General features: G+C 28.8%; 1 protein-coding gene across 2 annotated transcripts in view; it reads right to left on the bottom strand.

Annotated features, from left to right (window-relative positions):
• The window catches only part of LOC129959954 (uncharacterized), a 98,441-nt gene that overhangs the window by 7,543 nt on the left and 78,721 nt on the right, over positions 1–12,177 (bottom strand). For both annotated transcript variants that reach the window (XM_056072875.1, XM_056072874.1), the window contains exons 13-22: positions 11,446–11,553; positions 10,306–10,447; positions 9,228–9,478; positions 8,241–8,414; positions 7,170–7,343; positions 6,727–6,933; positions 5,358–5,489; positions 4,905–5,201; positions 2,704–2,986; positions 1,675–1,844 (exon numbers count right to left, since the gene is read on the bottom strand). In XM_056072875.1, the coding sequence (XP_055928850.1) occupies positions 1,675–1,844; positions 2,704–2,986; positions 4,905–5,201; positions 5,358–5,489; positions 6,727–6,933; positions 7,170–7,343; positions 8,241–8,414; positions 9,228–9,478; positions 10,306–10,447; positions 11,446–11,553 (1,938 nt within the window). The remainder of the gene's footprint in view (positions 1–1,674; positions 1,845–2,703; positions 2,987–4,904; positions 5,202–5,357; positions 5,490–6,726; positions 6,934–7,169; positions 7,344–8,240; positions 8,415–9,227; positions 9,479–10,305; positions 10,448–11,445; positions 11,554–12,177) is intronic.

The raw sequence follows: 12,177 nt of genomic DNA, 5'->3' as shown, positions 1-12,177 counted from the left end.
AAATTCTTAATTATATAGCAACAATAAAATGCACGTAATATTGCTCCACCGTGCTTGAATATAAATCCAGTAACTAAAACAATAAAAAGTGCTGTTCTAAAACATACTTGACATACTTTAAAAAATTTATTAAAATTAAAAAATATACTGAGATAATTGAGAAACTTATTTTTTAACTAACGTTAGCGAAGAAATTAATATAAAAAGTATCTCCACTATACGTTAGAGTGCGGAGTAAGGTTCTGCTATTGAGAAGTAAACAAATATACCATTATCCCGAATTCTTCCAAAGATTTTTTCCATAAGATTCCATAAGATTTTTTAATAATAATAATTTTAGTTATTGATTCTATTTTATAAACTTCATGCTGCACTAGATAGTTTCTAATTGACATTATTTTCTTTTGACTGATTTAACATAAAAGCGCAGCCAGTTCTCAAAGGCTATCAGTAAGAAGCACACATTATTTATGGACGATTTTACTCAGCAAAAGGCAGGGATACGTACAAAACCAGATTATTAAATAGACAAAGTAGCCAATTGCCGAGGCGCCCTACAATTTCAAGAATCCTAGAACCCTTGCGATTTCTTTTCTTTGCAGTGTTTTGAGAAATATTTAATTTTGTGCTTTCATCTAAACATAAAGGCCGTGCTATTGAACTTATTTAAATTATCAAGTATTGCTTCAATTAATTTGGAAACATTATTCTGATAATATTCCTAATTCATTAATTGCATCTTTAAATTATATATATCATTTTATAATTCTAAAAAGATATGGAGTTCTTAAATTTCAAAAAAACTCCAGATTCCATTATTAAATAGTATTTAGATTGTGTTAAGAAAAGTTTTGCCATTTTTTGCATTTTTGTTTGCGATAACTTTTAAAATTCAATTCTGCATTTTTATGCATGCGATATACTGAAATCAACAATTAAAAAAGTAATCTGCAATTAAGCGTTTTGCTATGTCAAATTTTGGTATTTTAATCCTTATATAAGTAGTTTTAATTAAAATCGATTAAAATTATTTGATTTTGAAAATTTGGAGGAGAAAGGGATCCTCTAGATTTGATTGATTAAGAACCGCTAGAAGGACTAATCCGACCTTGAATACATCGAGAATAAGAATGCCTTCATGGAGATCTTTGTCAGGTGAGCATTTAAGCATTATTAAGCTTAAGCGACAAACTTAATCGACTGTTTTTATTCTACATCAAGAAAGACTAGTGAAGGCGCAAAAGCGATTAGTGGTTTCCATATCTGTAAACGGACAGTATTTTCTATACACTTATGAAACTCGCTTACAATTAATTTACTCATACCTCACACGAGAGCCTCTCAGACTATAATTGATAGTCGTACCTATAGATGTTGAAATTGATACCAATTATGATGCGCTTAGGAAGGAAAAGTTAAATACATGTATGTATACACATTTCTCAAAAGATATTTTGGTATCAATCTTTTGACATTTGGCCAAACGAACTGCCTTCACCTATAGATCCTCAATCAAAAGAAAATTTAACAAAAATCGTAGAAGGTAAAACGCAACTGAAATTTATAGGAAAAGTTAAGTTATGAATACTAAAAAATTGAAAATAAATTCCGTGACAACACACATTGCAGTTTTTCAAAAAATGAAAAATAATTTTAATGAAATGTAATCCTTACCTTCAGTAAACCTAATCAAAGGATTAGATGTCTCGTACCAAAATCTGTCGCATTTTTTCAAAAATGAAAATTGTTTAGCAATAATGCAGCCGAAAGTTGGTCCAACTAAGCCTCCATGCAATGGTTTTTCAGCTAGACCTCCAGAAAATAAATCAATGTCATCGATATGGCTGTAATTAAGAACAATATCCAGTTAAAGTACCTGTAGTTTTTTATATTTTATTAATTTTTTCAAAAAAAATTATTTAGTGTAATTTTCCTCTTAGACTGTTGCCATTTCATCTCAAAAAATAATTATATACTTATTGTAATGGTTTGGTAATCGATCCAGTAGGTGTACGGTGAAAATTCTACATCTCAGTAATGGATAACGACACTCCATTAAACTCGAATACATGGTAACAAAACACAGCCTAAGCGTACACAAAAACAAAACTTACAGTAAATTGCTTTTAAACAATCGTAACATTGTAGAACGCTCAAAGAAATTTCGCTGGAGATCTGCACTCTAAAATAAAATTTGTTCAACTACTCTCGTTAAAATCGACTCGAACATTGACTGGCTGATTCTTGTCGGTGGCGCCTCCGTTTTTAAAAGCTCTAGCGAGAAGGCATCGAAGGTTATTGAACAAATATTGGAACTCGAACATGAAGCTATCGCCAAGGCTGTCGAGTATTCGGGATATGTAATTTTTGTAACCAAAGTCGCCAAGTTTGTCACCATGACTAGAGATCATTAATCTGGCATCCATTCAGAAACCTTTAAAAATATCTATAGAACTCTCTTCCTTACCATGAAATTAACTAAGTAAGAAAATAATATTAAAAACTGGTAACAATATATATCCTACTTTCCTTTTCCAAATAACTCATTTAAATCAAATATTTATATCCTATTTATTAGATTCTGTAGATCATAATATTAGATAGAGAACAGTTAAAAATTAATTTATATTAATCTAATGTTATAAAAAAAACTTATTTAAAGAAAAAAAATCATGCATATTATAATATTGTTGATTTTCTTACCTGTAAATTCTTTTTAGCCTTTCTACTATGTGAGAAGGTATTTCTTTGGCTAAATCTTCAAATGATTTTGCCCTAGTTAAGTTACAAAATTGCCTGTATTCGTTGTATCCGGGTATTCCATGATCTCTAGCTCTTTGTATATTTAAAGCGGCGAGATCCATCCCAGAAAAGGGTACTTGCTTATTTTCAAACAAGTGATTAGTTACTTCTTCTGTAATAGAATGATCCAGAGTTTCTATGCTGCTAGTTGCTAATCCTCTCAAGATTTGATCAATGGCATTAGCTAAAATGAAAGATATTGAGAAAAAATTTTTAAATACTTAATGCAGAAGAGATTTTTCCAATCATTGCTTTTGTAATGAGTAATAAATTTAAATGAATACTAAGTGAGTAAATTAATTATGAGCGAGACTTTAGCGAATGGTGATTTTGACAAATGCTGTTATAGTGACCATGATAATTTATTTAAAGTTTAAATAATAATGTAGCGTCATTTTATTCTTCATATGTTCATTTATTTATTCGATAGCAGGTTAAGTGGGCATATCTACTTAAGTTGCAATGAATAATCATTGAATTTTTAATAAAGGAAAGCATCAAACCTACTGAAATTTTACACAAATGAAATACGTTATGGTTTAATTGCTAATGACTAAATATCAAAGTCAGAAGTACATAAATGGCACAAGACGCAAGAAGCTTAAAAATGACGAAGGAAAATTTAACTAGTGCCGTTGAGGAACTGGTAACGTGTCACTGGAGTGAAAATTTGACAAAAATGACTTAATTCTTGATGACCGACAAATAACGGATACAGCATGTCTCTTTGAAAAAGGTTATGTGCCGCATATCGGCTAAAAAGATGTCCCATTCTGCTTCTCAGTGTTCTCTTTTTCCAGGACAATACAAAGTTCCACAATGCTGGCTCAACTCAAGAGAAGTTCAAAAATTATAATAGACAACGCTTAAATATTTTCCATACAATCAAGATGTAGGATTTTCGGATAACTATTTTTAACCCTCAAACAAACATTAAGAAAAAAATTTTCATGAGATGAAGAAATGGGAGAGTTTCTGTTCATTTAGTTTCATGCACCTCTAATTGTTTTTTAATCTCACAGGAATATAAAAAGACCAAAACGTTGGAAATATTTCTATATGCTAAAGAAAGGTATATAAAAATGTCATTGGTTAAAAAATCTTTTTAAAACGTCTCATGTATATTCGTTCCTCTCAGACATTTTTCTAAAATTTCTTATGAGAAATTTTCCGCCGGTAAAGAAACAACTGAGAGGAAGTATATGAATAAAAAACTTTTTTTATTATAAAATTTTGCTTTAGAATGTTAAAATTTTTATTTCACCTTCTTCACCAACTGGATTTTTTTAAATAGTTTCATATGGCTGTTTTCTTCAGTATGTACTACTTGATATTCCTTTTTAGTGCTCTTTTGCCAAAACAAACCACTCAAAATCTTTTTACATACCAATGAAAAATAACAAGAAAATAAGTAATTATCTGAAAATCGAAATCGTTATTTAATATGTGGCACTTCATATAAAAGATCTATTTCTCGTAGCTACTCCACATAATAAGCCAGCGTTATTTGCAACAAAAGCTGTAAAGAACAATACTGCAAGACTATAAAACCTATGTTCTTTTACTTAGTATTTTAGGGTCATATTACCAATATTTAGCCATTTGAATAATTGGCTTTTCCAAAAAGTTTAACCGGAGGATAAATTAATTGAATGTGTGATAATCGGACAATAATATACATCCTTGACATCCTACAAATATATGGGAAAACCATTTTTTTTTATATTTCAAATAATAGATTTAGTATTCTATAGATAAGGCCGTTTCAAAGAAATAGAATACAATCGATTAATATCTGATTTCGCAAGAATTCTTACAAAAAAGAAAATTTTATTGATTTTTCTTGATAGCGCATAATGCTTCAATAGCAAATATTAATGTTGTGTCACTTTATTCATTTTTTTTTTGCTACGGTCTATAAAGATGTAATTTATTATAAATCAGAAACAAACCTACTACTACGGAAATTTTTGTAATTTAGGTTGAAAAAGGAAAATGAAGAATCTTCCATGTCTTTAGAATTATATCACTTTCGTTTCCTTCGAATTCAACTAATTATTTTCTCTTCTAATTAATTAAAAGAAAAAAAATCAAATACTCACAAGCATACAGCATATCAGAGTTAAAGAAGCTTTTTCTCAAATGCAATGGATCATTTAGCACACGATATCCTCTATCCAATCTGTCGAACACTGGTTTCAGGAGACTGTGTCCGAATCTGAAGGCAGCAGCTGCAAACTCATTGAAAATTGTGGGGTCACACTTAGAATCATAGCCATCGAAATAGCCATCCGTCTGAGTAAGCAAATCGTATTTGTTAGCAAAGCTTTTTCCCAAGACTCGAGATGTAAAGTCACTATAAGTGATTTGCTGCATTACTGCTGACAGAATACGGCGACCTATGCAGAAAAAGATATGCACACTAAGCAAAACATAAGAAATCTTTTTAAATAGCATAAACACTATTCGCATTCAAATTCACTTAATTGATTACAACTGATTCATTAAATGGGTATATAGGCACTAAAAAGAGGCATTTCAAAAGCAACACTTACCATGTTGGTACAACATTTCATCACTCCAGTGTGGGTTAATACGCTGCAATTCTGTTACTATCCTATTGTGTTCCCTCATAAATATAGTATGCATAGCAGCTAAAGCAGGCTGCTCACTTGCTCTGGAGTCTCCTAATTAATGTAAAAATACAAATGAATTAACTTTCTGAAAAATAATTATTTAAAGTAGTAGCAAAATATTCTGTAAATTACTTTTTAATAACGTTTTCTAAACGTCTTTTATTTAAAAATTTTAATTAAATATTTGAACTTCATTCTGTTTGAAGATTTGAGTGATGAATTTATTACATCATAAAGTAAAATTTCTCTTAAATGGCAGGTATAAGACCACACCGATGTCAGAAAATATATTAATTTTCTCCGATTAGCAAGCAACACCATCTACTTCAGTTTCCAATAGTTTTTGCAATCAATAACCGATTTTTCTGAATTTTTTTCCCACATTTGATATGAACATGAGACCGCATATTACGCTAGATGCGAAAAAAAAAATATTCGCTATTGGTTGTTAAAAATTTATTTCCTCCACTTGAAAAATTGAAGCAGGTGATGGCGCATGTTAATCGATTGTTAAGGTGTTGTTTTTAAAATTAACTTATATGTGGTTTGTGATATAAGCTACAGAGATTGTAGCATACGAATTCTGCTATTTTCAATTTATTGCTCGCAATTAAATAATATAAAAAATCGCCCAGTTTAGTTAAAACGTATACACGCAATCTTATATTTTATGAAAAATGTTATATAACATTTTTAAATAATTGTGCATGTATTATCATATGAAAGTTGTGGACTTTTAGTATGATAACTTTTAATATGATATCTGCCTACTTACAAGATAATCACTGAAGTTTTAATAATTTATAATGAGGCAAAAATTAACATTGCAATAAAATGTTATGAAAATTTCACAAAACTATGCAATTCTTCTTCTGCTTCCTTTTACATAATTTTCTTAGTTTTCGAGTCGTCTTTGTCTTTATCCTCTCCATTTTCGTCATCACGTTTCTTCTTTTCCAGTTTTTGTTCGCCTATTTTTTCATCATTAAAAGCGAATACCAGGGGAACAAAATTGCCTGCATTCATCCAAGCCTGCATCTCCTCTTCATTAATCAATTAGCATTTTTTAAATCTCACTGACCTAAATCGAATGCAAATTTGTACCTATAAAAGTGTCATTATTTTTATACGGCCGGTAACGAGATATTTTAATGTATTATGTTTTACCTTTTACATCACATATTAATTGACATTTAGGATTTGAAAAATTTAGTAATTGATTTATAAAGAAATGCTATTAAAATTGCACTTTTCTGCATTGAAAACTGATGAAATAGTTTATGCTTACCAGCTTCAAAGCAAAGACCAGACGGAGCCACACAGTCTTTGTGATTACTTGTTTGGGGCAGAAGATCTTTAGCTCCTTGAGGATGCCTAGTAACGTTCAGTTTACCACCAATGAAAGTTCTTAACATACGAGCTTCACATCTGTCGGAACCATACACATTAGAAGCATCAACAAAAGCAGTCACTTGATTCAGTTGTTCTCGTCGACCTTAGAAAGAAAAACAAATCATTTTTTTAAACACAAATTAAAATAAAGGATAAGAATTTAGAAAAATTAAATTTAAGCAATATTCAGGAGTAATTTTATAGTTAATTCTAAATATGAATAATATCTCACAAAATTCAATTGATACAGCATCAAGAATATATTTTGGGTTTCGGAATTTGAAATACTAACATTTCAAATATTCATTGCTGTTAATTGTTTAAATATAAATAACTTACCTAGAGTAAGCTGACCAGCAAGTGATCTCACGAAAGAAATGCAAGTTGGCCTTCCGGTCGTTCTGTTGATAGCTGGATAAAAAGGGTCATCAGGAGGAACTGTAATTGGCAAACATTCTGGATGTACTGTTGTCGCTGAATGACAATCGGAACAGTCCAGTGGCTTACCATTAGCTGCAGAGAGAGAAAAAAGATTTATATTGAAATAAATTTAAAAAATTATATCCTTGAATTTTTCAACATCTTAGAGAACATTGAGAAATATTATCAAAAGTCTCTGGAATAATTTTTTGATAACAGTTGGTAACTAACAATACTATAAAAAATTTCAGGATCTAAATGATAACATGCAGAATATGAGGATTCTTACACCAGAACATTATTTCACAGAACATTACTTGAACAATTAAATACGTATAATATGTGCCCATTGGTCATTGATAATAAATTTCAATTATTCATTAGCGTAGCGAGGGTAAGCGGCGCTCAGGGCAAAACATGTTCGCCTCTTCTCGGTGATCATTAATGACTTAAAAGATGTAATTGGCACCATGGGTGTGATAATATATTCTTCATTATATATGATTTTAAAAAGTAGCATAAATACACTAATGGTTTATCCCCATGGCACTTCCAGAGACCGATGTCCAAGGCATCTATAACCTTCTTGATCACCTGTCTCGAAGCATCTGACAGAATTATCATTCTCATGTAATATTCCTATTTTTCTAATTTCAAATATCGCTACATCTGAACACATTTTGTCATGCAATGAGCATTCTAATAAATTCAGTATGGTACTCAATATGAATATGGCTTGATTATAGAATATTGCTGTTTTAGGAATTATTACCGCATGTAGTTTTCAGCATTTATCTCGTAGTCCTATAAAATACATTCTGCATGTTTTATTTATATTTTAATTCATGATTTAAAGTTTTTAACGATATTTAATTAATAAAGCAACAATGTCTTATTTTCGATCAGACTTGAATTTAAATTCTTTAACTTAATCTTATTTCAAAACAAACTTAATTTTATTTTATTTATTGCTCTAAAATCCAAACTTACCAGCGTTCATTGGGGTGAATGTAATATCATGATCCAAAAACTGGCCCCATTGCATTACCATAAGAGAATATCTGACATGTGGAGCTTGCACATCGTAATGTACCTGGGTTGAAATTATTCTTCCACTTGGAAGAGGCGTGCCTAAACGACCGGTAACCTTAGGAGAACTCATATCTAAAAATCAAAGAAAAATATTATTATTATGTGTTCTAAAACAGATTTACTCGTTTGATATATCACATAAACTTATGAAATTAGAAATTCTTCGCCTTTTTATTTCTATAAGTATTTTTATTATTCATTTTATTTATCTTATTAAGATTTGTTATTTTAAATCTTTTGAAAGCTGAATTTTATTTAAATATATTATACACAATTTTTAACTCTCCAATATAGGATTGAATAAATCATTTCCTTACAAATATAGACTTGACACAGTCATAATTTTAAGAATAAAAACATTTAATGAATTTAACAACGAAGTCCCAAAATTTAAAAATTCCTATGAAACAATTAAAGCCCCATTAATTAATTATGCTAAAAATTCGACAGATTCATAAAAGCTATTTCTTAGCCTCTCAAAATATTCACTGAAAAAATTTTTTTGATCAAGTAACTTAAAATTATACTAAAAACCAGTAACTGGAATTATACGAAAGAAATGCAGCGAAAATAACTATTATTTCTAAACTAGTTTTCTATTAACTTTTAAATGAACTATTATAAACTTCAAAATATGAAATATTAGCATATCATTAAGTTTTATATTATTATAGTAAATTTCCTTCCACAGCTTTGTTGAAGGTTCCATCAGTCATAAAATGCATTTGGAAAAAAATGTGATTATTATATTTGGTTGAATACTTCTGCATGGTATTTCTATTCCATTAGCATAATTACAGAATATAAAATTTTGAATTAGCAAGTATTCAATAAAACTTATCCCCCCCAAAAAAGAAGCAAATTAATTTTAATTATTCTACATACCATCTGCATACATGGGTGGAAGCAATCTGGAAAACACCCTCATACTCTTGCCCAATTCTGGATTGTTGAGATTATTGCACCATCCTGTGATCGTTCTAAATTTCGATGTGTGGTCACAAGGAAGAGTTTGATCGTCACAATCAAATACTTTAGGGATATCTAATAAATCAGTCACGTCAACATTGGGTAAAGCTGACATCAAGTCTTGAAGGGAGTTGAAAGCAAGCCCGTTTTCTTCATCCCTTTGATTTCTGTAGAAAACAGCAAAAAATAATTAAGAAAACGTATGTGAATGAATTTTAATTTATTTTCAAACATGATGAAATCAAAATTTAGATTATTGTGCTAAACAAAAACCATTTAAAATTTCTATAAATCTGAATTCTTTGCTTTAAAAAAATCTGGAAATTCAAATATTCTGCTAGTTTGTTTTGTAATTATTATGAGCAAATATATAATTTACATCGTATAATATGACCTGTTATTATGTTTGAAAATACATATTATTTTAAATCCTTTTTAGAATTTTGATTAATAATAATTTTTGATATTCTTATAGTATATAGAATATTTTAATACCTGAAAATAGTAATAAATTTTAAGGTTTTTTGCTGTATATGCTGCATTTTTAATTTAAAAAAAAAATAAATTGTTATAACCAAGATTTTATGTTATCTATATCGAATTACAAACAACATGAATACAATGACGCTTCCAAGACTTCTAAACCATAAATAATTAAGCAAAGACAAATTTTCAAATTTTTTTTATACAGAAATGTCAACCAATATTTGTAACATTTATGATACAGAATAAACAAAACTAAACGTTATTGTTTTTTTTTTCAATAAAAATAGTGTGTTTGTTTGACTGAAAATATTTTTATTAAGTCGTTCATTACTTGAAAAAAAAAACTAACTTGAAAAAAATAGTTAGTGATAAGGCAAAATAAAGGAATTTTCGCTTTTGAAAGACAAATTTAATATAAAATGATTATCAATGTCAAAAAAAGCAAATTCCTCGTTGAGATGTATAATCATTTTATGTTATATACATCAAGAAATTTTTGTGATCTTACCTGTTTAAAAAGTTACTAGCGAAACTTTGAGAGGCAAATTCTAAGACGACCGACTGATTAGAAATCAATCGAGCTTGACGTTTTGGTCGTAAGAAACTTAAATGGGCTGCTTGTGGGCTTTTACTACCAGCCAGACCTTGTTCTATAAAAAAATTCAGCACGATTAAGTTTTATATTATTTGATAGACCCCAACGATAATTTTACACATTTATGCATGTGAAAAGAAAAGAATAGCAATAATTTTATTTTTTAAATAAATAATTTAATTAAATTCTGTTGAAATCTAATAAATTTTATATTTCAGGCTTAATTAGCGTAACAGCAGAAAACTAGAAACGTTTCCTTAAATTTAGACAATTCCAGTCGTACATTTATATTGTACAATATAGTATTATATTGTATAATATTCGTAATATCATAAACAATTCGTAATTTTAAACAATATTGTGTAATATTGTAGAATATCAAACAATATTATGTGGCATGTTGGATAGTCAAGTCAATACTTGTATTTATCATTTGAATGCATTCTTAAAAGTAATTTTGGCTTTTAGTTTTGTCATTTCTCATTTATTTATATAAATAAACATACCCATGCACGAAAATAAATATTAAGCAAACTTATATAATGAACCATGTATTACAGACTATTTTTTAGTGCTACCTAAATGAGGCTTTTAAAGTCTCATCTGCAGAAATAATTTTGCATTACAGAATAAACAATCATTAGTTGACATATTAAAATAATAAAAAGAAAACTAGCGTATAGACGTCTAAACTCAACAAAAGTAAAAATACATTTTATATGAAGGTAACAGTGTTTTGTGCATATAATATGAAACTTAGATGCATATCTGAAAGCTTATAATTTTAAAACGAGGCCGCATTTTAAATAATGACTAATATCACATTATTCGTGATAAACATCTAATTAATAATTACACTCTCATTGATACCATGTCCATACATACTGTTATTGCCAATAAAAGGATTGTAAAAGATGTATCAAGATAAATATGTTTCAGAACTTGAATACAAAATAAAGTATTTTACAAAAAAAAAAAAAAAATCAGATTTACTTTTTATTAATGAACAGAAAATAATAAAACTATAAATTCAAATAAAAAAGTTTGGCTTACTTTTATTGATGGAAATTTCTTCATTCTCCATTAAAGCTGCTGCTTGCCTTTTAGCCCGAGACAAAGAATCTTTTAAAACTGCTGGTGATACTTGAAAACGAGGAGATACTGAAATAAGACGAAAAACCAGATTTTAAAAAAACTGATACGATACATTTTCTAAAAATCGATGATTTTAAAGAAGATTTTAAAATGCCTGTGTCATTTCTTTTTATTACACATAAAGTAATCAAAATAGTTATACATTTGGGAACACGATAAGATATAATAAAATTCAGCATTTAATCAAGTGCTATGATTGCATCTCAGAGTTTCTTTGTGCAAACTTCTGGATATATGTTCTATACAATAGCGCAAATTAGTAATGTTAAAAAAATATGTTTTAATATAATTTTATCAGAACATCAAATCCTCTGCTGTTGAATGCATTCAGGTAATGCAGTGAGCATTAAAGTATCAAAAAGCAAAGAAAAATGTTCTAACCCAATCGAATTTGAGAGAATTATGTAGTACATGATTTGAAAGCTGATGATTTTTTGAGAAATCAGAAAGCTTCCGAATTATTTTTGTATTAAAGATATTCAACATAAGCCAAATTTTTCTCATCATACTAAATATAAAATCTTGTTTCATATATTCACCACTTTTTTTTAAATCTATCATGCTTAAAAAAATAAAGATACTATTTATCTACTCTTCCACAATTGGCACAATCCAACGGAAAAGGGCAAA

The sequence above is a fragment of the Argiope bruennichi genome, chromosome X2 (genome assembly GCF_947563725.1).
Source record: "Argiope bruennichi chromosome X2, qqArgBrue1.1, whole genome shotgun sequence".
In the NCBI taxonomy this organism is placed as follows: domain Eukaryota; kingdom Metazoa; phylum Arthropoda; class Arachnida; order Araneae; family Araneidae; genus Argiope; species Argiope bruennichi.
This window is presented reverse-complemented; position numbering and strand designations above follow the sequence as displayed.